The 25887-nt window shown below is 40.8% G+C and overlaps 1 protein-coding gene across 1 annotated transcript; it reads left to right on the forward strand.

Moving 5' to 3' along the window:
• The first annotated feature begins 22633 nt into the window (after positions 1–22633).
• Positions 22634–23896, forward strand: LOC139431288 (uncharacterized). Its single transcript, XM_071198934.1, has one exon. It carries the CDS (start codon positions 22634–22636, stop codon positions 23894–23896), a length of 1263 nt encoding a protein of 420 aa, XP_071055035.1.
• Positions 23897–25887: the final 1991 nt, after the last annotated feature.

Here is a 25887-nt window from a genome sequence, read left to right on the forward strand (position 1 = left end):
AGGAAAAGGTTAAATGACACAGAATCACTTGGAGGCAAATATACGCAGCATAACAACACTCGCGAGCCACAAAAGCATACACTCAACCAAAGGTCCTCGACATTCGAATGAAAACTAGGTACAGGGACCGCGACAATGCCCGCGCGAACCGCAACAAGAACACCACCGCCATAGTAGACAGAGTATATATAAACAGAGTCATAGTCTAAATAAAAGGCTTAATAAAAATTTTTAATTTTGGCTGACCTAAAGCTTCGACAAGTCTTCGGCCGATTTAATAATCATGACGCTCGATCTATCGTCGCGACGAACGTGTATTACGCAATTTTTCAACCAGCAAAACTTGTACTCCTTCAAGCGGCATGCCTCTTTACTCCTTTTAAATAATTCAGCGCTAGCAGGGGTCAGATGTTCGTTAATAAACAGCTTGTCGCTTATATTGGGAATAAAGAGGCCAGGGGAGGCAGTATTGTTATTCTTCCGATACATCTTAGAGGCCGAAAGAAACTGATTGCGCAAATTCCTAGACACAAACTTTACAACAATATTTCTCCTTCAACCGCCAATCCCGTGTGCACCGTCTTCACCAGAGGGAGAACGAGAAGGAAGTCGATGAACCGTGTCAACATCAGATCCACCAACCGGGCAACCAATGACCGCTCCAATATCAGAAATCACCGCACCCAAATTTTCATTTCTTCCCTCCGGAATGCCGGACAAGATAAGATTACTCAACCTGGAGTACTGTTCCAAATGCTGCACACGTGAGGACAAATCGGCAACAGTCCCTCTCAACTGGACGTTCTCTGCAGCGACACCTTCCACTCGTTTAACTCTATCATAAAAACCTTTAAGGGTTTTCTCAAAGTCACTTATTTTATCCCCAAAAAAGGAAATTGACTTCAACAGATCATCGTATTTGGAGTTCATGACCTTAATATCCGCTTGGATAGACTGTAAAATGCGACGCAAATCAATCACAGACGGAGTCGAAGAAGAGGTCGCAGAGTCATCCTCAATAACCACCGAACTATTATTAGCGCCCCTACAGCTGGGACACTTCCAAAATACTCCCTCGGTTTTATATTGAGACAAGTTCGATTTAGAAATATTGACGCAAACCGCATGATAAGAACCTCCGCACTCTCCAGAGCACTCCAAACCAGGTTGTTTAGTAGTAGTACGCGCGCCGCAAGAGCGGCATTCACGAGACATTACGCTCTAAATTAAGCCTGAGAGCAAGTACGGCGAGGCGCAAAAAACTGGTCACGAAGAAAACTCGGGTCGGAACAGAAAGATAGATCCTTTTAAAATGAAAGTACCTTAATACTGATGAATAACGAATTAAACCCGTTAATCAGCACACTCACTAGCACCGTGTAAGTCAGAGAACCAAAATTAAAAGTACCAAAAAACACCGAAAAATTACCCAATCGGGATTCGACAGTAAAAGCACATGTAGTCAGCACTGATTCATAAACTTAAATTCGTCAAGAAAGTAGCCAGCGGATAGACACTGGTTAAACAAAGCAGTCAATACGGGAATCAGACAATTTTTAACTTTTTTTAACATTATTGAATTTAGACCAAAGAAATCAACAGTTTCTCCAGATTTGAGGGCATCGAAGGAGTCCCGGACCTCCACTTGAGAGAAAGGTTGAAATGTAAAATATTTATTATTAGCACCATTAACATGTTCAATAAATAATGACAAAGGATCAACACCACCACTTATATTTTTAGCTAAATTACAAGGGATATTCAAAAAGAAATCATTAAGTTGTTCAGCATCTAAATTACTATCCGTTTCGTTGACTCTTTGAGAGGCTTTATTAGTATTGATTATTTTCCGAATAGCAGAAGACTGATTTGTGTGATTCAAAATAAATTTGTTAGTAGCATTTCTTTTAGCTTGACTAACTGCTAACTTATAAGATTTACGACATTTGTTACGTTCAGCAAGTGTGTACGAATTTTTATTGAATCTGTATAGATCACAAAGAAAACAAAGTTTTTCTTTATGTTGTTTAAGTTCCGAATTATACCAAGATAATAATAATAATAATAATAATAATTTATTTAATCACCTGGCTACAAATAGTAGATGTGACAAGTTCAAACCACATACAATATATAATACACAATATACACAATATTCAACAAAGAAAGAGAGAAATTAAATTATGAAGTATGACCTATGCTAGTTGACTAGGACTAATACTAAAATTAAATGACAAGTATTCCTGGCGGTCGTAAAACGCCCTTTCTACAAGCATCATTTTTACTTTATGTTTAAATGAGCTAAGCGTATCAGCTTTTTTAATTGCAGATGGCAAATTATTATAGAGCTTTGGGAAATCATACCGTGGACTCTTTTCAAAGAAAGCCGTCTTATGATGACCCAAGCACACCAAACTATCAGATCTAGTTTCGTAATTGTGTTTCATGACAGGGTATCTATCGACATGCTCCCGCACATGAACAACTGATTTATATATATATATATACTTTGAAGAGTAAGAAGCGAATTGGCCTTGAATGTATCTCTACACCAATCTCTGCAGTTTAGGTCGAAGATTAATCTTATAATGCGCTTCTGTGCTACAAAGGCACGCCGCCACTCCGTCGATCTTCCCCACAATAATATATTGTATGAGAGATGCGAATAACAGAGAGCATAATACGCATCTAATAATCCCGATAGCGGGAGGCATCCCTTCAACTTCAGAATTGCATAGAAGGACGAGTTCAATTTCGAAACCAGATGATCAACATGTTTGTCAAAACTTAGCTGCTCGTCTAGATAAACACCCAAAAACTTGCAGCTATTTGATAGAATGATATCATCGGCTTGCGGAAGCCTTCTCCTCTTATGAAAATTTACAAACACGGTCTTTTTTAGATTAAGAACAATACGATTTTGTTTGCACCAAGCATCAAATGATTCAACGGTATGCTTGACTTTAGAAAAAAGCATATCAGCATCATTCGACGCCAGGGCAATTGACGTGTCATCGGCATACATGACTATGTGGACATCGGAAAGATACTCAGGAAGGTCATTTATGTACAATAGAAAAATTAATGGGCCCAAGATTGAGCCCTGGGGAACTCCCAGTCGAACATTTGATTCCGATGACTCCTGACCAGAGAGGACCACTTTTATTTTTCGTTCCTCCACAAATGATTGAAGCCAATTTAAAATCGTGCCTCGCAAACCCAAAGCATACAATTTCTGCATGCTGTACACTAGTGGCAGCGAATCAAACGCACGCGACATGTCGAAGAACAGACCCACAGCAAAATTACCTTTATCCAGGTTATCGTAGATGAACTCAATAAAATTCAATGACGCAGTCTCTGTAGACAGGCCCCGCCTAAAACCATGCTGAGCACTACTAACAACATTGAACCTGTCCAGAAAACTCAAAATTCGCTCCGAGACAATGCTTTCAAATATCTTTGAAAAAACGCTAGTTATCGCTATTGGTCTGAAATTGTTGACATTTGTAGGATCACCAGCCTTGAAAACTGGAATGACCCGAGAAATTATCAGCGCCCCGGGAAAGATTCCAGAACAAACAGAAAAATTAAATACATGCTTAAGGGGCTCGACCAGACAAGACGCTACATACTTAATTACACTCACACCGATGCCATCGCAACCCGTCGAGCGTACGTTTTTTAAGCGCTTGATGGCCGCTAGAATTTCTGCGGAGGATATAGTATACAAAAATATGCTATTGGGTACAGAGCTACCAACGGTGCAAGATACATCCCTCATCGGGCCATAAATCAACTCTACCTTCTCCTCAACAGATGTTGTGAAAAACTTTGAAAATGTTGAGCAGATCTGCGCAGTGTCGCTAATCATATGACCATCATCCGAACGCAACAGAAAACTAGTTTGCTTCCTTCCTTTACCCAATTGGTTATTTACACAATGCCACACTGCGCGACTTCTATTCGATGACTCTATTATTTGTTTCATAGTATGTTTCTTTTTAGTTTCATTAATTAGTTTTCTATATGAACCCTTCTTAACATTATATAAGTTACGCAACTCCGGATAACCGTTGCTCATACTCCAAAACATGTCTTTAAGTTCCCTGCCAGCACTTATTATATCATTTGTAATCCAGGGAGCTCTATTACAACCACCAGGACGACCAGAAACTATAGGGCAACATATATCAAAGTAAAACATAAATACATTCAAAAAACGGTCATAAGAGTCGGATTGAATATTTGAACAGATATCCGACCAATCATAATCACGTAAATGCGAATATAACTTAGCAAGATTCGAATTTGACAACACACGACGCCTTACTACTGTTACGGGGGATGGATTGCGCCGAAGAAGAAACAACAGTTGTTGAATAAAACGAAATAATTTATTTACAAAAATATGTACAAAAAAAAAACCCTCAAAGGTTTTTTTAAGACGAAAGGGGTCGTCTTCGAATTGGCGGTTGAAGTGCTGGCTTGTTGTCGCTGTTATCGTTGTCGCTGTTGTTGTCGCTTCGGAGTTCGGTTGGAATTGACCGCTGATGGAAACCCGGCCGCCTTAAATAGGCGCCCTTGGGTAAAACCCTATCAACCGGGCGTTGTGGTTGGTTGGCGACCGTCCGATCTGTAGGTAGGGCTGACGACCAATGGCCAAGCAGATCGAACGGCGCTCAATTCGTACTTGGTGACACCCCCTCCCTCAAGGCGCTGGTTCGGGCTGCGCAGGTGGGTGTCGATGTGGTGGAGGAGCCAGACGTAGGTCGTTGGTGTGGACTTTGCTGGGCTCTGCAGTCTGGTGTCTGCGGATCCAGTACGTTGTAGGTCCGGCCTCCTCTATAACCATGTGGGGTCCTATCCAACGAGGACCAAACGGCGTCGCTACATGAGCCCGCTCCATTACGAGCTGCCTTGGCAGGAACCGCCTGGGTGGTGGTACAGCCCCAGCGTATCGCTGGCGGTATCGGTGCTCGTTCCTGTGCGCTCGTCTTCTTCTCTCGGCCCGTCCTGCCGCTGGCTGTTGACCATCTTGGGGGCCCTCAAGAAACCATTCCCCAGGTCGCGGTAACTCGTATCCCAACAGCAGGGCGGCGGGGGTTTCTCTTGTCGCCGCGTTGCGCCGTGACCGAACGTTGAATAGAGCCCGATTGATGTGTCGATCCCAGGTCGTTGGATTTATGCCCTGGAGTTGGATCCGTATGCATTTCTTTATTTCTTGAATCCTCCTCTCCGCAGGATTGGCCTGAGGGTGGTATATCGGCGTCGTCCAGTGGTGGCACCCCCAACGTCTCAGCGCGGAGTCCCAGTTTTCGCTGGTAAACTGAGGCCCGTTGTCGGATAAAATGGCCCTTGGATAACCATACCGGGGAAACACCTCACTCTCCAGGATATTTATGATTTTCGGAGCGCTGCTGGTAGCGGCCGGAAACGCCTCCACCCATCGACTGAACAGGTCGGTGACAACGAACACAAACCTGTTGTTATCTCGTGTTTTCACGTATGGGCCCATGAGGTCTACTGCCAAAACTTCCCATGGTTGTGTGGGCGCTCGTGGTCGTAATGGAGCCCGCTTGAGCGATGAGCAGGCCCAGCAATCCCGGACGTGTCTGGCCACGTCTTCCTCTACGCCGAGCCACCAGTATTTCCTCAGGATGACCCTCGTGGTTTCCTCAGCTCCGGGATGGCCTGCGGTGGACGCGTCATGGTAAGCGTGCAACACCTGGTCGTGCATGTCCTGTGGCACGATCAATCGGTTACCATCGGGATGTCGTCTCCACAAAAGCCCATCATGCACTAAATACTGGGCGGCGACTCTAGCTTCCGCCGGGTTTGCGGGACCCGCCTCGTTGATTCCGTCCAGGGTACGAATCAGGTTTTGGCTGTGGGGATTTCGTCGTTGACTGTCTTTTAAGTCGTCTGCTAGCCCAGGGAATTCGACACATGCGATGTGGGGTCGGACGTTTTTTGGTTCTTGTTCGGCGGATGGTGGAAGAAACATCCGGTCGACGTCAGCTGTGTGACCCGCAGGAGTCGTTGGCTCATGCCCGGGTTGGCGCGAGAGAAAGTCCGGGAGTTCGTTCTGTTCCCCCGGGACGTGTTGTACGTCAAATTTATATTCCTGAAGAAGGAGCGCCCACCGGGATAACTTGGCGTTCCGGTCCTTCATGGTGTCAAGCCATAACAATGCTCTACTGTCGGTGCGCAGGGTGAATCTTCTGTCCTCCAGGTACGGTCGGAAAAATCGCATCGCCCAGACGACTGCCAAGCATTCCTGTTCGTTAGCATGGTAGCGCTGCTCAGTGGGAGACAACTTGGCGCTGGCAAATGCGATGATCTTCCTTCCCGGTTCTTGGTAGAGGACCGCGGCAATTCCCTTCCCGCTGGCATCGGTCTGTAGCACGAAAGGTTGAGTGAAGTCCGGGCGTCTAAGTTGCAGTGGGCGGCTCAGTAGCTGTTTAATCTCGAGAAAGGCGTTCTCGGCTTCAGCTGTCCACTTAAACTGTTTCTGGCCCCGCAAGAGATCTGTCAGCGGGGTTAACACTTCGGCGCAGCGTGGAATAAACCCGCGTAGCCAGTTACACAGTCCCAAGAAGGATCGCAGCTGCTTCTTGTTGGACGGTCTCGATGCGTCGCAGAGGGAGTTGACGTGGTTCGGTAAGGGCTCCACTCCTCCTGGTGTAATCCGGTGACCCAGGTAGTCGATGGTTGTTGCCCCCAAGTGGCATTTTTCCGGTGATAACCGGAGGTTGTGTAACCGGAGCCGTTCAAACACCAGGTGTAAGTGTCTAAGGTGTTCTTCCCAGGAGTTGCTGTAGACGATGACATCATCCAGGTACACCAGGGCGAATTTCCGGAGGTATCCAGGGAGCACTTCTTGCGTCATCAACTTCTGGAACGTCGCCGGGGCATTCTTCAATCCGAAAGGCATGACGCGAAACTGGTAGGTGGCACCGTCGGGAGTTGTGAAGGCGGTTAAGGGTCGAGACCCCTTCTCCATTGGGATTTGCCAATATCCGGACCGCAGGTCGAGGCTCGAAAAAACGGTAGCCTGGCTGAGGTCCCGCAGCGTCTCGTGGATGATTGGCAACGCTGAGGACTCGTCCACCGTTTGCTGGTTTAATCGACGGTAGTCGACGCAAAACCTCTTGGCCCCATCTTTCTTCTCCACCAGTACGATCGGAGATGAATACGGGGAACGACTGGCTTCAATGACACCTTCCGCCAACATCTTCTCTACTTCACGGGCGATAAATTCCTTTTTGGTATAGAAGCAGCGGTATGGCGGTAGTCGAAACGGCCTTGCTCCTTCGGTGAGCTCCAGTTTGTGCTGAGTTGCCCCTGTGGTACTCTTATGGGAGTCGGTAAACACGTCGGGGAAGGCACGAAGCGTCGTTAGAAAGGCCTCTTTGTGTTTGTCCGGAAATTGGTGACGGATAGTACTGACGTCCAGAGCGGGCAGTGGCGCAGTGGGGCTGCCCCGTCGGAAGTACATCGTGGTCCTCTTCTCTTTCCCGAAGTGAAAACAGCCTCGTTGGAAATCGAGGATCACCCCTTGGTCGCGGAACCAGGGATCCCCAAAAACAAACGGGGTGCTGAGTCGGGGAACCACCAAAAACTGCTGGGTGCACTGGAGTCCACCGATGGTGAACTGGATTTCGGCCTTCCCGAGGATGGGCAGCTGGGCATTCGGGTCCGCTTGGGTGGCGTAGGTGTCTCCCAGCGGTTTATAAGACGCGACGGCTCTTGAGCTGACGAAGTTGCTTGTCGAGCCGGAATCCAGGAGAGCTAGGCTGCGCCTTCCTGCTACCTCGATTATTACAGTCGAGCGGCTGGAGCAACCAGGTTCCTCCAATGTGGAGATTACTGCGGCCGTCCGGGTTGTCCTGGGCGAACGGCCGCCGTTTCGTTTCCCGAACCGGCGCTGCGTTGTAGGGGACGGTCACGGTTCCAATGGTACCCGGGGCAGTACCAGCATCGGGGCACCTTCTTCTTGGGGTCCTCGTTGTCCCCTTCAGGAGTCTTCTTACCCTTTGGAGATGGTGTTGAGGGTTGTTTGAGGAGGCCCGACTTCTTCAGAAGCGCCTCCGTGCGGATTGCTTTGTGTCGCAACTCGTGTATGTGTACGGGCTTGCAGGTGTTTGCGTTTCAAAAACGCCTGCACCGATTCATCAGTCTGCTGATGGCGGCTGAAATATTGGCCGTTGATTTGTGCCAATATTTGCGGACTGTTGAACCTTTCCAACAGCGCTTGGTGAAATTCCGCGAAGGACATCTCCAAATCATCGAATACACTCCACCACACAGCGGCATCTTCTCGAAGAAAACTGGTCGCTTTCTTTGTTTGTTCCGCTGATGGAATGCCGGTGTCAGTAAAATATGTCTTTATTACCTTGATGAATTCTGCAGGATCCTCCAAGGAATCGCCGGTGAAGCACGGGGGCTCGGCTTTTGGGATGCAGACATGTTCGGCCAATAACTTTGACAGGGCGCAAACCTGTGTCTGAACGGTCGCACTGTCTTGTTTCGGTTCTTCGGCGGTCTTCCCCATCTTCTGAGTTTGGGATTCTTTTCCTTTCTTCTCTTCTTTAATCGGTTGGGTGGGCCCCTCTTCTTCTGAAGAGCTTGCCAAATCTTCCTTCGTCGGATATGGCCGTGTCGACAATGAACGGCTTCTCGTTGTTGGTCCTTTTGGCATTATCGGGCCATACGTTGGGCGCCAATTGTTACGGGGGATGGATTGCGCCGAAGAAGAAACAACAGTTGTTGAATAAAACGAAATAATTTATTTACAAAAATATGTACAAAAAAAAAACCCTCAAAGGTTTTTTTAAGACGAAAGGGGTCGTCTTCGAATTGGCGGTTGAAGTGCTGGCTTGTTGTCGCTGCTGTTGTCGCTGTTATCGTTGTCGCTGTTGTTGTCGCTTCGGAGTTCGGTTGGAATTGACCGCTGATGGAAACCCGGCCGCCTTAAATAGGCGCCCTTGGGTAAAACCCTATCAACCGGGCGTTGTGGTTGGTTGGCGACCGTCCGATCCGTAGGTAGGGTTGACGACCAATGGCCAAGCAGATCGAACGGCGCTCAATTCGTACTTGGTGACACTACCACAGGCGCCTCTATCTCCACATCAATTACCGGCTCAAAAAGAACCTCGAGTGAACAAGCCATGTGATCCGCTATAATAGGATCAAAAACGGTAAATGTGCAGAAACGCGCCGGTAAATTAGTAAATATATAATCCAATGTTGAATTGGCTATGCGGTTGTTTTTGTTAATAGCTATGCGCGTTGGCTCGCTCGTTTGACCGTGTAGACCAAATGAGCTCAAAATATCTTTCAAAAGATCGGATTCCCTATTGAATTTATTAATGTCAATGTTAAAATCACCGCATAGGACAATGTTTTGGAATTTTAAGAATAAAGAACAAAGTAACGCAGACAGGTTAGCAACAAACGTCTCATTCGAGCCCAGTGGGGGCCTATAGACACAAACGCATACAACATCTTTAGCCATAAATTTAACACGCGCGGCACATACTTCAAATGACATTTCCGATGAAAAACTTTCAACATTGATTAACGATATGGTCAAGCCGTTTCTGGCAAGTATTAAGGACCCCCCGTGGGATCTTACAGAACGAAAATAGCCAGTTACAAAGTCATAATGACGCATGTTTATGACATCACGCGCTTCCGACTTAGCCCAATGTTCCGATATGCTCAATAAATCCGGTTTATAGTGGGCAGCTAAAACCTCTAATTTATTAAATTTGTTCATAATAGATTGAGCATTTACATGGATAATCTTCAAACTTTCTGAGGATAACGTTGAGGACTCTTGACTAAAAAACAAATATCTTGACTCACATCACTTGCCCGCACGCTTGACACATCAGACACACAGTTATCACGCAACTCACGAGATGATGACCCAATACCATCCTGGAGGTTGCACGTGTAGAGGCTTTCACTATGAAGAACTGTCGGTAGCTCTACCAAAAGATCCAGAGACCTTGGGGGATGAGCAGTGCTGGATGAATTGCCTAAGTTTATCGGTATGATATTAGAAATATTCACAGATTCATTCACCATCATATTGGGATCAATTAAATAAGCCACTTCCTTCAGAACTCTGCGCTTACCATTATTATTCATATGAAGACCATGTTTAGTGAAATGACAAGATTTTAAGAGTTTTTCAACGTCAATGCGCTGAATAGTTGTACCCATGATAATATTTTGATGAATTACATAATTGAATTCCTCGATCAGTTTATTGTACACTTGAGCAGATAATAATATAACATTCGTTCTTTTTGAGCAGTCTTTCAAGCCCATCATATCAGACGGGTTCAAACTACGTCCCCTTATTACATCGTTGCTTCCGCCACAAATTACCACATAGTCGTTGAATTCAAATGTGGCCGTCAATTTCTCAACATCCTCAGTAACTTGTGATAATGTAGCATTTGGTTTAAAAATACTACTGACTTCATAACGGGGGTCATTCAAAACCCGCTCCAGAATGACCGTCATTCCCCTAGCGTGGCTGTCTCCAATTATCAATATCTTCTTTCGTCGAATTTCCGCAACTTGTACATTCGCAGCTTTAGGATAATTTGTGAGGTGAACAGTAGTATGAGATTTTTTTATAGATTCAGGATTCTTGGACGTCGGCGTCCAAGATAAGGTCTGTGAATCGCGTTTATTAATATTGACTGTTATAGTTGGAAAAGCAAACTTAGCAGCATCCCTTAAGATATTATTTAAAGTGGTTGCTTTGTAGTTACGGTGTAGTTTCATATCATTAACAAAACTAAAGTCATAATTTGAAATAATATCAAAAAAAGTTTCGAGCCCCCCAACCGTTGTCGGTGCAAACGTTTTATATAATTTACCTTTATTAACCGTAGGAGTTTGAAATTCCATTATTATAGCTAAGTGATCAGAAAAAAATCTCTGTAATCTAGTTGGTTCTAGAAAATTCGATTTCAAATTGAAACCACTCAGAAAGTCAACTACTCTCAAAGAATTCTTGTCGTTTGTTCCAAAGTGAACATTGAAATCACCAGCTACAATGATACTACCTTGTTTTTTATTTAAAGACGACACACCTCTGGAAAGCACTTCCTCAATGTCATCCAAGCTACCTTACGGGGGACGGTATACGCCAATAACTGTCAGTTGTAGATCCGGTATGTATACACCTGCCATTTCACATTCCATCTCTTTAGAGTTATCAACAATAGGCAGGGGAAGACAGCCGACATCACCACGGACCAACACAGCAACACCACCACGTCCATGAGATTCTACAATAAGAAGTGATGTGATTATAATTTAATATCGATAAATTCTTAATCTCATCATGAGTGAGCCAATGCTCACATATACAAATTACAATTTTTTTATTAGAACGAAATTACCTGTACCGTTTTAAAATAAATATAGGAGATTAATATATAACTTAAAATTGTTTTAATTTTATTTGGTTTGAAATGAAAGTTGAATTTGATTAAGGTAAATGTACTAGTAGTTGATATTATGGTGACATAAAAATAGTATTTTTCTAATGGTTGACTGATCAAAGTAATAGTAATTGACATTGAAATAATGTACAGATTTTGAACGTTTTATTGGCGGCATAACTAAACTGAAAATTCAGTTTTCAGTAGTTGACATCCAAAAAAATTTTGTAATTGACAAGGTGTCAACTACTGGATAGAGTAGGCATATTGAAATCATATTGGATATGCAGTTAAGAAAAATGAAACCCATAATAAATGTAGTGCTATAAAGTATATATTAGTAATTGACCATAACACAGTAGTAGGTACTTGACACCTGTGTCAAGTACTAGAAAAAACTTCTTTTTTGTGTTAGTGTTTGACATCAACCCTTAACCTTATTTTGAAGGTTAAAATAAATTTATAACTGTAACAAGATATTAACTTAATACCTATACAATGGAACGACATATATACAATCACAATCATGCACTATTTAATCAACAAAAATTTTTTTTAAGAAAATACCTTCTTACCACCTTTACTTAGAAAAATCACTTCACTTAAAATACACCCTACCTTCTGATAAAAAATTGGCGAGAATCTGAGGTTTCGTGGCGAAATACTTCCGTAAGTCCGGTGTAAACGTATAAATGGTACTAGTGCGTAGGCTCACAGTAGGCTATGACATTTACGAAAGTATTAAAACACATTTGAGAAGCTTATTTTTGTCGTTTAAAGCGAAAAATGTCAACTATATATGCGATGTCAATTACTAGTGCTTTTACCTTAATTAACTTTATTTAAAATATTAATATGTTTTGGATTGCGCTGAAACGATCGACACGAATTCTAATTGACAAATGAGTTATTGTTATTAATTACTGCACCTATTTATACTTTTTCTTTATCTAATTAAATCCTTGACATTCCTTTGTTCTTCATTAGAGATGTGGACATATAACTCCTCCTCTAGTTATGACGTTCTCCTGGACGTCTTCTTTCTTCATTAGACGTAAGTTATTAATTACATTTTTTAGCAAAATTATAATACTTGTATGAATTTCCAAAGTAGGAATTTTATTATTAACAATTTTTGTAATATTTTTCAATACAATTTGCGGTTACTTTTCAATAGTTATATTTTGAACTTTTAATTCAGTTATAAATTCTTTAGGCGTATTATCAATTCAGTAGTTTTGTATGTGATCCATTTATTAAGTACTTACAATGTTTTTTATTAACAACTCGATATGTGCCTTTTAACCTTATTGTTCGAGTTAATTTTCCGCATATTTCTTTTATTTCTGTTACATTTTTCAAAATAATTATTGTTACATCAGGATATTCTAAAATTTCAAACGATTTAATACTAACTTCATAAAATTTACAATATTTAATGTCGCTATTTAATTCACATTTTTCTTTATTATAATGATTAATTTGATTAAAACACAAATATTCGTTATGTTTGAGGAGTTTACACTTTTCATTCAATAAAATATATGATTCATCATTAGCGGCTACAAAACGAGAATCGGATTCAATTTGCGCAAAAATCATAACACTGATATACAATATTATCAATAATTGGTATTTGTATAATAAACACATAAACATTCTGATTTTGATAAACTTTTAGAGTAATTAAACTTTCAATTAAATAAGCATTTTCGATCAATAAATCAAATGGAAAATTATGTTGTTAAAAGTATGTTGTAATTTTTGTGGAGGAATTAACAGTGAATGAATGATATTAACTTTTGATAAATCAATTATTTGAATTATTAAATTCTTGTAAATACAAAATCTGAGCTGTAATTATCTCTTCTTGTGTTTGTAAATACGATTTTTCATTTAAATCATTAATTGCTTTACTCACTTGTTGAAAATTTGAATTTATTTTATCGTTAGTTTCGTTTAAATATTTTATTACATTAATTTGATCATTTACAATTAAATTTTGGTGTTCGGATAATTTTGAAATAACTTGATTATAATGCTCAGCATCTGTTTGATCTAGATTACCAGTATAAACTTTATAGCGCTTCCCATAATATTAATTAAACCTCTTTTTTGTAAATTCAACGCAGCGATTTTAATATTAATTTCTTCATTTAACTCTTTTAATAAATCTATTCTAGGAAAATTATTACCTCTAATCTATAATTTCTTGTGTGTGGAGGTTTTCTAAGGTTTACAATACTAAATATTATAGATGGATTGAAAGTCAAAACAAATAATATAACCCCACAAGATGATCAACAAAGGGAAAAGAATACAAATACAGAAAATGCAAAAGGAGATATAAATAAAATCTAATAGTTAGACAATCCCTAATTACACAATTCATACCTAGACAAACTAATACAGGGCAGTGTAGCGATCCGCAGACCAATTCAGATTTTGGTAATTAATTATTGATATTTTTATTCATTCTCGGATAGAGGGGATCGCTGCTCGACTCATCCTTCCCTTCCTTTTCTTTTGTCTAATTGTTATAATTGTAATTGTTTGATTGGTTAAACCACGCGTTGACCAATAAGATCATTCTTAGAGTTAAGAGAGTCCAGGGGGAAAACGTTTTCCTTTTGTTTTCCTTCCCTCTCTTTTGTTTAATTGCTGATGTTGCAATCTCTAATTGGTTGAGCCATGTGTTGGCCAATGAGGACTTTCCTCGAGGAAAGAGCGTCCAGGGGGTAAAGGTTTAAATATTGAGGAGGAGCGCCTTTTATGACAGTTTGGTTTGATTTAAAATTAATTCCTTCGGCGAAGCACCCTGTTCGGTTTGGGTTAAGAGTCTTAGTGTAAAGTCCGAGTAAGACTCCGGTAATTCTTAAGTTTGATTGTTATACTTTTGACGAGTCGCTCCTCTCAATATGATCGCTTTAACCCTTGGTAAGTCGTTAATGTTTTATTTTATATATTAACTTGTAAAGATTGTAACTAATGGCTTTGGCTTCTTCTGATTTGGTATAAACCTACGTAATATTCGATGTTATTTTTGAATTATTCATTTTATTAAATTGATCAGTTTGTAATTGTTGAACTTAGATATTTTTTGATTTTTTAATTAAATTGCTTATACAGATTTTCAAGTGAAGTCAGGTAAATTACTAGATTAAAATTTCTCTTTTTAATCAATATAAAGTTTTCGAGTTATTTTTGTAGCTAAATTTTGTTTGGTCCAATTTATTTTAACTTTAATTCTGTTTATTAATTTTAGGTTGTATTTTATTTCTTTTGCTATTGTTTTCGTTTGATTTCACTTCATTAAATTTGTTATTTAAATTTGACTTGATTTCTTTTATTAAATTTCATTTAACTTTGCTCCCTAAATACAAGCCGGCGTGACAAGGTTCTGCTTGTCGCATACGCCTTTAGCACGCCCACACAACAAAGTAAGAGCCGCTCCTTACAGCAGAATGTTCCAGAAAGCGATCTTAACACTCAGGGAAATATTAACAATAAAAGCACTTATAATAATAAAGAACCCGCGGGGGAGCTGGACCCCCACCGGGCGCGTCCCCAGGTGGCGGATAGGGGAACGCTCGCTTCGGCGAGTATCGGGTTAACCCGACGCGGACCAACCAGCTTGGACTTCTATAGCCCACTGTCTTTTTGCCAGGACCGGCACGGCTCCGGTTTGTGTTGTCGACTTCTCGTACTTTCGTATCGTCCCTTTTTTGTGACCGGCACGTAACGCGGAAACTCTGGGAGTGCTGACGGACCTCCGGTTGTCTCGGCCGGCAGGCGAGGAGGCTGATGTGAGCTTGCTCTGCCGAGGAGGGACCGCTTGCGTGTCAGAAGCCAGCCACTTTGGGCCCTGGTCAGGTAGTATGGATTGGATGCAAGCAAGGGTCGGAACTTGCATTGCTTCGAGCGGGTTACAATCCGTCCGTGTTTTTCCGGGATTGTTGAGTGGAGGTTGGGCCTCAGGGAACTGGGGTAGGCTTATAGCGGCGCTAAAGCTGAGGGTACACCCGTTCCCAACCGTTTCCAGCTCGCTCCCTTTCATACGAAGCGCTGGTGAACACCAAAAGGATGGATTCTAAATCGAGACCCATTCCTGAGGCGCCCGCCTCTTTAAAAACGGGCAAACCTGCAAACCAGGAAAAGAAGGTTGTTCCCCGGTTCTTGGTTGTGAAACCCTTGAACGATTTATCTTTTGATAAAGTCAGTCCCTTTGTTCTACATAAATTGTTATTTGGCTTATACGGCGACTTTAAGTCCATCAAGAAAATCAAAGACGGAATATTGTTAGAAACAGCTTCTGCAGCTCAGGCTAAGCGCGTTTTGCAAGGAAAAAAATTAGGTGATCTTGCTGTGGAAGCAATTCCACACAAAACCCTAAATGTTTGTCTACTGTCCCGATTTGTTAAATTGTTCCGTAGAGGAAATAGCGAACGAACTCAGATCTCAGGGGGTGATCGAGGTTAGACGCGTGAAGTCCAGAAGGGAAGGTGTTCTTGTGGACACTCCCAACCACGTCTTTACGTTTAATACTCCGACTCTTCCCAAAAAGATCAAGGTGGCCTACTACTCTTTAGATGTTAGGCTTTACATTCCAGCTCCGATGCGATGTTTTAAATGCCAAAGATACGGCCATACATCGCTCCGCTGCGACGCCGAGCAGGTTTGTGTTTGTGGTAAGTCGGTTCACGAGGGCCGTCCCTGCGAGGACCCCCTCGTTTGCGTGAATTGTGGTGGGGCGCATTCGGCAAGATCGAGGATGTGTCCGGTTTTTAAAAAAGAATCGGCCATCCAAGAACTCAAAACGAAAGATAAACTATCGTATGCCGAGGCTAAGCGCAGAGTTCAACAAACGACACAAAGCACTCCCGCTCCGGGAGTATCATATTCGTCGGTCGCAGCGGTTAAAAGGCAAGATAACCTTGTTAAAGAATTAATACCCGCCATCGTAGCTGCAATCAAACCACTTCTAAGGAGAGAAGACGAGCCGAAGATTCAACCTTCGGCTCCCACAACTCCCAAGTTTAAGGTCCCGATGTCTATCGATCTTACGATCGACAACCTCGTAAAGGCAAATCTAGCCAGACCCTCTCATACCGAGTCCGGTTCGGACAAACGTAAAAGAGAAGGACAACAGACCTCCTCTACGGACGATGGCTCAGAAACAGGTTCTGTCGATTCAAAGGCAAGCCAATCCAAGAAAAAGAAGGGGTGGCCGAAGGGGAGACCCCGCATCCCCGTTGTCACGTCCAACGCCCCAGGTAGTCAACCTGCGCCGTCGGTCTCGCCTAGGCAACCTGTGGGGGGATTACTCAAACCCTGCACTCAAACAGCTCCTTCGTCAGAGGGAACTGCGGAGAGATTTGCAGGTTTCCCACCCAAGTGATAGTTATCTGTGATATTTATGTTCATATATTTATATTTACAATTATTTGTTAGTGAAGTCTGTGAAGTCTTTTTAAACAAAGATATATATTTACACTTATTCGTTTGGGAAGTCCCACATATACACTTTTAGATTTATTTATTTATCTATTTATTCATTTTAATTGCTTATTTTGTTTACTGATTCTTATAAAATAAATTCCAAAATAAAATTCAACCGTTCAACCACTAATTTTTTGCAGTGGAATTGTAACGGATTAGTACAGCACTATTGCGAACTCAAAGTGCTGATGAATCAGTACTCTCCGTTGTGCGTCTGTTTGCAGGAGACGCATCTGACGCAAGGCCAGGTGTATAACCTGAAAACCTATGACGTTGTCCGAGTCGACGCTCCGCGCCTCTTACGCGCTAGGGGTGGAGTAGCGATATTAGTTAAAAGGCCAAACGTGGTCACCCCGGTGCCTGTTGTTACCCGTCTGCAGGCCGTCGCTGTCCGATTTCGATCGCCGTTTCCGCTTACCGTATGTAGCATCTATCTACCCAATCCCGATTGGACCCTTCCAGATTTGCAGAAGGTTGTCGCACAACTCCCAGCTCCCTTCTTGCTAATGGGGGATTTCAACGCTCACAGTCCCATGTGGGGCGGTAATCGAACGGATGCTCAAGGGAGAATGGTAGAACGACTTTTGGAAGTAGTAGATAAAAGCCGATTCTAGAACCTCCTCTCAGAACCTCGGGTCAAGGTCAAGGCCAAGGTCACGTTGAGTGACCATGACCTTGACCTTGCCCTGAGGTTCTGGGAGGAGGTTCCAGAATCGGCTATTGCAAAGGGGGTCGTTGATCAGTAACCTTGACCTAAACAATGACCTTTACTTTGAGCTCACCTCAGGTCAAGATCACGTTTAGTAACCATGACCTTGATCAGTAACCTTGACCTGAACAATGACCTTTACTTTGATCTCAACGGAGACCTTGAAGTCAACCTTAATTGTGACCATGACATTGACCGTGTACGTGACCTGAAATGAAGGTTACACGACGTGAGGCCATTGAAAACCCCACTTCGGAGGAGGTATGCTTTAAATAGCAGATAGAAAATCGTGTTCAACAGTATTGAAGTAAGAGTGTTGTGCACATAAAGAAATTGAGGAAGTTGTAGCTCCTATTTTAAGCAGTTTACATCGCTTAAATATAATGGCATCGAGAAATCCAATTAAAGTCATCGATATGCAAGGGTTTACTTTATCTTCGGGATTTCGAGTTAAAGAATTGGCTATCGGTGATGGTGAGTCGATTTCCCATTTCATATTTCAACCTGATATAAGTTATGAAAGACTCAATAAGCGAGAATGTCGACAAGTGCGTTGGGAGGAGAATAACTTACACCATTTGCATTACGAGAATGGATATGTGCCCTATAATCAACTGAAAGACATTCTGGAACAGCATACATGCGGAGTGGAGGTGGTGTTTGTAAAGGGATCTCAAAAAGAAAAGGTATTGAGAGACCTATTATCATCGGTAAAGCCAGTGATTATTAATTTACAAGATAATATATATTGCCCTTTGCTTTCGTTGAGTCAAAATTCTTACGCATATCATTATAAATCGGAAAACAGTTGTGCAATTGAAAATGTTAAATTAATTTTGAAATTTTTAAAAATGGATTTAAATTAGTGTTAAAATTTAAAATTTAAATAAATTAATTTTTATTGTACTGACTTTTTTTTATTCAATTTAAATGTATCACATTCCTAATCCTAATATATAAAATGGAAAAGAAAAACAACCGAATTAAATTTTATTTAATTTATTGAACTCGTCTTTAATAAATGATAAACAATTGCATATCTTTTTTAACGTATTATTTATGGTGTCAACTCGACGCCTCCGAGTTAGCAGTTCATGATGTTTTTTTGGTGTACTCAAGTCGAGTGATGGCTCTTCTCGGGTGCTCCCGGAGGAGTGGAGCATGACCGGGTTGGATTTACTTTGAGCTCACCTCAGGTTAAGATCACGTTGAGTGACTATGACATTGATCAGTAACCTTGACCTGAACAATGACCTTTACTTTGACCTCAACGGAGAACTTGAAGTCAACCTTAATTGTGACCGTGACGTCCCCACCTAAAATGATGTGCATAAATAGCAAGTGAGGTTCATAAAAGATTAGTTTCATTGAAATCATCCGACGTAGTGGTGACATAACAACGCAGAACAAGTAAGTCCATAAACACTTGTCTTACAGCAGAAGTATTAATGTTATATATACTTAGTGGGTTCCAGACAACAATATACAAAAGCACCGAAGAGAAGTCTCGAGGTTCAACAGGCGGTGTCCAAAAAAGCGAGCATAAGTCCGAAGGTGATGAAACCCTCGTTGACACCCGTGGCATCTGAAGAGGTGTTAAAACAAGAAAAGTTTAATACAGTTATAGAGTGTGGTAACAATATGCAAGCGGTCGCTGATGGAAAAGATTCGTTTGCAGACTTAAGCCCTTTTATTATGACGCAAAGTGTTAACGGTAATAATGAAGTAGTTTCGAGAATAGATAACATGGAGAGCTTAACCAACATGTCGGACAGTACAGTAAGAGCAAGTAGAGGTCCTCTATTTTCGGAAACAGTGTATGCACTAAATAAGAGCCGCACGAAATGTGTGGCAATAGGATTAAGTGCTGACTTACATTTTGAACCAGTGGTAAGGTTAATGGGAAAAGGTCAATGTTTAACATTAACGGAAAACGATTGGCACAACATTATTATGTATAAGTCAACAATCACAAACAGTTTTGCTAATCAGTCTCCGTCGCAGATAGTGTTGTGTGGTGTCAGTATATCGTGCGATTGGATGGAAAACGTTTGCAAGATTTTAAAGTTGGAGAGGGGTATAGAATATGTATATATTGCATATGAATCGTTGCATGAGCTTTGGAACGTAGCAGATTTAGTAGCAACTCGACTGAAATTATTGAGAACTGTGAATTACAAAGCATATTATGATAGTGTTATAAACGCGTTAGCTGCAATGGATGGAGATGTGAAACGTAATATGTTAACGATGCTCAATGAATCGTGTTCTGAACAAATATGTATAAGTAAGGAAGTGATGTTGTACAATTTCGATAAAATCTTGTTGGATGTAGATTTATTTAAATTATTTCACAATCAATAAAGACATGGGTAAGGTGCGGATTGATGAGAGTAAAAATGAGATGCATAGAATGTATGCATGGACTTATGCGTATAGACAATCACGAAAGTGTAATTGGGAGGAAATGTATTTAGATCGTCTTAGATTTAAGAATAGAATAAGTTATGTAAATGATATGTTACACCTGTACTTAAGCAGCGAATTTAGAAATAAGCTTTTTCATGAAAGATTTAAATAGGTAATGACTTAAAATAAATAAAATTTTTTTTCAAATGTGAGCGTATTATTAACCATCCAATATTCACCGAATAATGTGCGAAAGCTATTAAATATAATGGTATGAATGTTAGGACAGTGAAACAGTATGCATCGATCAAGCAAACGGTCTGGTCGAGGTATTGTGAATACATTAATCAATAAGCTTCCGATAGAACTACATTTGCCAGGTTATAATTATTGCGGTCCGGGAACCAAATTGGTAAAGAGATTAGTTCGTGGAGATCAGGGAGTGAATAAATTAGACGACGCCTGTAAAAAGCATGATATTGCCTACGCAGCAACATCGAATTTAGCTGAGCGACACATAGCCGATAAAGAGTTGTATAAGACAGCGAAAGAGCGGTTGAGAAGTAAAGACGCAAGCTTAGGAGAGCGACTATCGTCGGCGTTAGTGTCAACGATAATGAAAGGAAAAACAATAATGGGTATGGGAATGCAAATTCGTGCCCTAAGACGTAGAGGGACAACTCGTCAGAAGTTGAAACGTGGCGGTAAGTTGTCGTTTACGCAGGCAATGAACTTAGTGCGGCGAGCGATTGCACAGACCAACAGTACGAATACAAAGGGAGATGTACAAGTGGGTTACAATCTGTTGAAACCTTATCAAGGTAGAATACTTAAACCGCGCGGAAAAATAATCAAGATTCCCAAGAAGGGAGGTTTTTTACCCTTAATACTTGCAGCTTTGGGTGCTCTCGGTTCTTTAGGCGGAGGTGCAGCAGCAATTGCAAAAACCGTAAACGAAGCAAAAATAGCAAGGGAGCAGTTACAAGAAGCCGAACGTCACAATCGGGCTATGGAACCAAAAGCGATCGGCAGCGGTTTGTATATTAAACCATATAAGCAAGGTTGCGGACTAGTCATGAAAACGGTATCACGAAAATCAAAGCGACTAAAACGCACCAAGAGGGCGAACAAAATTGGTACAGGAATGTTTATTAATCCATATAAAAAGGGTTGTAGTTATAAAACTGTAGCAAAAAACTAATAAAAATACCCCAACATTCTTTAACGGATGTAGAGTTAAGGCGATATGCACGAGCGCTTGATCTGTTAAACTTTCGTGGGGTGTACATGAGAAACAATTTACCGAAGAAAATCCGAAAACGAGAGAGTAGGATAATAAATCTTGATAATCGTACGGGTCCCGGTACTCACTGGACAGCTTACAACAAGGATGGTGTAAATGTTAACTACTTTGACAGTTATGGAGATTTACGACCACCGATTGAAGTGGAGAAGTATTTTATATCGGATGGGGGGAGAAATATTGTGAGGTATAATTATCGACGATATCAAAAAGAAGATCAAACAAATTGTGGACAATTGTGTTTGCATTTCTTAGATAGTTTAAATACCAAGGAAGTATCCGTGTAAGATTAGTCTTGAGAACAACAATGGAACAAGATACAATACATACAAGTTATACATTTACGCTCACCGGAAGGGGATCGGAGTTGTCTTGTAACTGTAACCCACCGATTTATTTGAATGAACTCGGTACATACGAGTTAGCTCTTTTAAATTTCGAAACGTTCAATACGTTACCTAATATCGATTCAACAAACAATATTTTACAATATGAAGATCATATGGGAAATTTTACAGAGAATATTGAAATACCGCTAGGAACATACGATATTAACGATATTAACGAATACGTTAAAAAAACATTAACAGCGAGGAATATTCTCAGCGTGACTACACCGGGTACACAGATACGCATAAGAGGTAATAATAATACGCAACGTGCTGAGATAAAAACAAACCGGCGAATAAATTTTGCTAGCGATAATTCAATCGGTTCCTTACTTGGTTTTAACCCTAAAGTTATACCTAAAAACACGATAACAGAATCGGATCATATCGTGAATATAAATAAAACGAATGCATTACAAATTTATTGTAATTAGAGCTCCGGATCGTATACGAATGGACAACCCATGCACGTGTTGTATCATTTCTTCCCGAACGTACCGGCTGGTTTTAAAATAATAGAAGCTCCGCAACAACCGATTTACTTACCTGTTACAACGAACGTGATTAGTACCTTAATAGTACGCATACTTGATCAGGACGGTCAGTTGGTAAACTTCAGAGACGAAGAAGTGACCGTGAGAGTGCACTTGAAATCGGTGTGAGTAGTAGGGTATTTAATATGGGTATAGTGTACGACGTTCGAAGAAAAGCACAGGAAAGTCTGGGTGATAGAGTAATGTATAAAACGGTACGAAAGGATGTAAAACCTAACAGTAAGCGAAAATCAACTACCCAGTTAACACGCGTCAATCGTCAGTATTTAAGCAACTTAGGTTTTCAACTACTATAAATGGAGTCCTTAAACGTCACGGAGAAAATAAAAGTAGATAACTCGATTGTAAGTTACGAATATCATTCCCATCAGCCGTTTGGTTCTACTAGCTTCGGTAACAATGATGAAATTCGTATAGGCATACCCGAAATAGACAATTACACATTGCCTCATGAAAGTTTTTTGTATGTGGAAGGGAGCGTACTTAAACTGGATGCGAGTGGTAAAGCAACAAAAGATGCTAGTGCAACTGCAAAATTGATAAATAATCCTGTAGCGTTTATGTTCAGTGATATTCGCTATCTTATAAATGGTGTTCAAATAGATGGAGTGAGAAACATGGGGTTAACATCATGTATGAAAGGATACTTTTCGTATACCCCTCACGATATAATAAAGTTGGCGAACGCAGGTTGGAACATGGGCGAGGATCTGCTAGGTCAAGTGGTCCCAACATCCCCTGTAACGGATGCAATAATGGATAAAAATGGAAATTTTGGATTGAGTGTACCGCTAAAGACATTAATAGGGTTTGCTGAAGATTTTAAAACAATTGTGATGAATGTGAGACAAGAGCTAGTGTTAATTTGTAATAATGATGATAATGATGTGCTTGTGAATACGGTAGAAGAACCGTTACAGTTAAAAATCGATAAAGTTGTGTGGAGAATGCCCCATCTAGCCGTAGGCTTACGAGAACAATTAGCTCTAACAAAAATAGCAGGACGAAATATTGATCTGCAAATACCTTTTCGCAGTTGGGAAGTACATGAATATCCCTCTTTACCTCAAACAACAAAGCATTCATGGGCTGTGAAAACAGCTCCGCAGTTGGAAACACCTAGATTTATAATAATTGGGTTTCAAACAAAGAAGAAAGGAAAACAGTTGGCGAACATGGCAACCTTTGATAATGTAAAACTCACCAATTTGACGGTATTCCTAAACGGTGAACGCTACCCATACGATAATCTGAACGAGGACTTTGATAGTAATCGTGTCGCAGTGTTATATGACATGTATACACGCTTTCAAAAGTCCTGCTATGGGAAGGAAGGAGAACCATTACTCACTCCGAAACAATTTATTGAAAATTATCCATTGATTGGAATTGATTGTACATATCAAGCAGAAGCGCTACACAAAAGTGGGGTAGAAATACGGATAGAATTTACGACAAAAAATCCGATTCCTGATGGTACCACAGCATACTGTTTAGTTTTACATGATAAGGCGTTTCAATATTCTCCACTAACAAAAATCGTCAAACAAATGACTTGAGTATGGGGAAAGAAGGGTTGGTAGTGTGTAGTTGGATCGGATCCTGAGCCGCATCGCACCCGTAGCTCATCATCCGAAATGTGAGACTTCTATGTTCAGCGTAAACAAAAAAAAAGTCGTAGAGTATAAGTTGTGCGACAGATTTCTACGACTGCATAGTATGGATAATCGTGTTGATGTACGGAAGCAAGATGTATTCAAATAAAACTCAATACATAATTCTCGATATACAAGGTTTCATGGTCAACGAAGATCAGTTCGTACCTAAAGAATTAGTATCATGTGATAGTAACAAATGCATAACCCACCACGTTTTTCAACCGAGTAGCAGTATAGCTTCATTACCATCTAAATATAGGAATACTGCAAACTGGTTAATGACACATCATCATTGCATCGACTGGAAAGTTGGTTTTATCCATCCAATGGAATTCGACGCCATAGTCAAATATCTGTGTCGGAATGTCAAGAAAGTGTATGTTAAAGGACCTGAAAAAATTAAATTTTTAAGATATATTATTTCCGCGCCGATATTTGCGTTGGAAGGTAGTATCTATAAACTTGAGATGGGTATACCGAGCTGTGCTTTTCACTCGCGACGAAGAAGTATGTGCGCTCTTTCCAATGTACGCCACTTACAAGAAGTTGTCGAAGAGGGGGTGCAAAACAAGGATGCGAAAGACAGTCGGTGACTATAAAGCAGAGACAAGTCGTAATGGGGGATAGTTAAGAGCTGGTTGCGATGGAACAAGTGTTCACTGTGTTTGGGTGTTGGCCACTTACATCTGCCAAGAAAGTGTACAGCGTAATGAAAAAATATGAACGAGATGCCTCATTTGCGAACATTCCAGCTCGTGATTTAAAATATTTACCAACACAGTATTATTTCGATAAAGTACCATCTATGGAATTACGAAGAATTTGGACCCAACTACCGTTCGCCTACCAGCAATCGAAAATGTTACAAATGAAGTTACCGTGTCTTGAACATTATAATAATGATTGTGCGGAAACTCATTTCGATGGACCACCACCACCTAAAATGCATTGTATTAAATGTACGCTAGAAAAGAAATAAATGTAATTTTTTTATCCATATTGATGAGTTTTATTTAAAGAAACCTCTTCCCCTCCCCCCCCCCTCCCCTCCCCTCCCCCTTCCCTCCCCCTGCTTTATTTTGTTTAATCACATAACATCTGTATGTGAATAACCCACTGGTGGTTCTACTACATCAACCATACAGATACTTTTGAAATCATGATAATAAATAATTTTGTAAATTTATGTATACCACGTCTTATTGTAAAATAAATATTGTGTAATATTACGCACGCTTTAAATAACTTTCAAACTCAATGTTAACAGTTTATATAGTTAAAGTGTTGTAAACCATTATTTTGAAACAATGATAATAAATAATCTGCTCAAATTTTTTGTATGCTACATTTTATGATAAAATAAACATTGTTTTCTACTACGACTTCATTTCTTGTTAATCTCCCGTTCAAGTATCACCCGTCAGCATGGTTGAAGACGTTAAGTTTGTTAGCCAACCTTTAACACTACCAATCTGTAATCTTCATAACGACTTCGCTGCAAATAAATTTAAACGACATAGCGAATTATTTGGTGGGGAATGTAAACGTAGTTTGATAATTGGTTCTTCGGGTGCCGGAAAAACAAACGTAATGTTAACTTTATTGACAGCTCTCAACGGGTTGCGCTTTTTGAATGTATATTTGTGCTCTAATTCACTCTACCAAATCAAATACGAATTTCTACGACAATTACTTAAACCTATCCGCTCTTGCGGCTATTATGAATACTCAGATGTCGGACGATTTCTACCACCGTCAAAGGTGAAAGAATATTCAATTATTATTTTTGATGATATTGCTCCTACAGAGCAACAGATTATCAAGGAATATTTTTCATACGGTCGTCATAGAAACGTTGATACTTTTTTACTCGCTCAAAGTTATAGCGCCAT

Source organism: Onthophagus taurus, chromosome 8 (assembly GCF_036711975.1).
Source record: "Onthophagus taurus isolate NC chromosome 8, IU_Otau_3.0, whole genome shotgun sequence".
Lineage (NCBI taxonomy): Eukaryota > Metazoa > Arthropoda > Insecta > Coleoptera > Scarabaeidae > Onthophagus > Onthophagus taurus.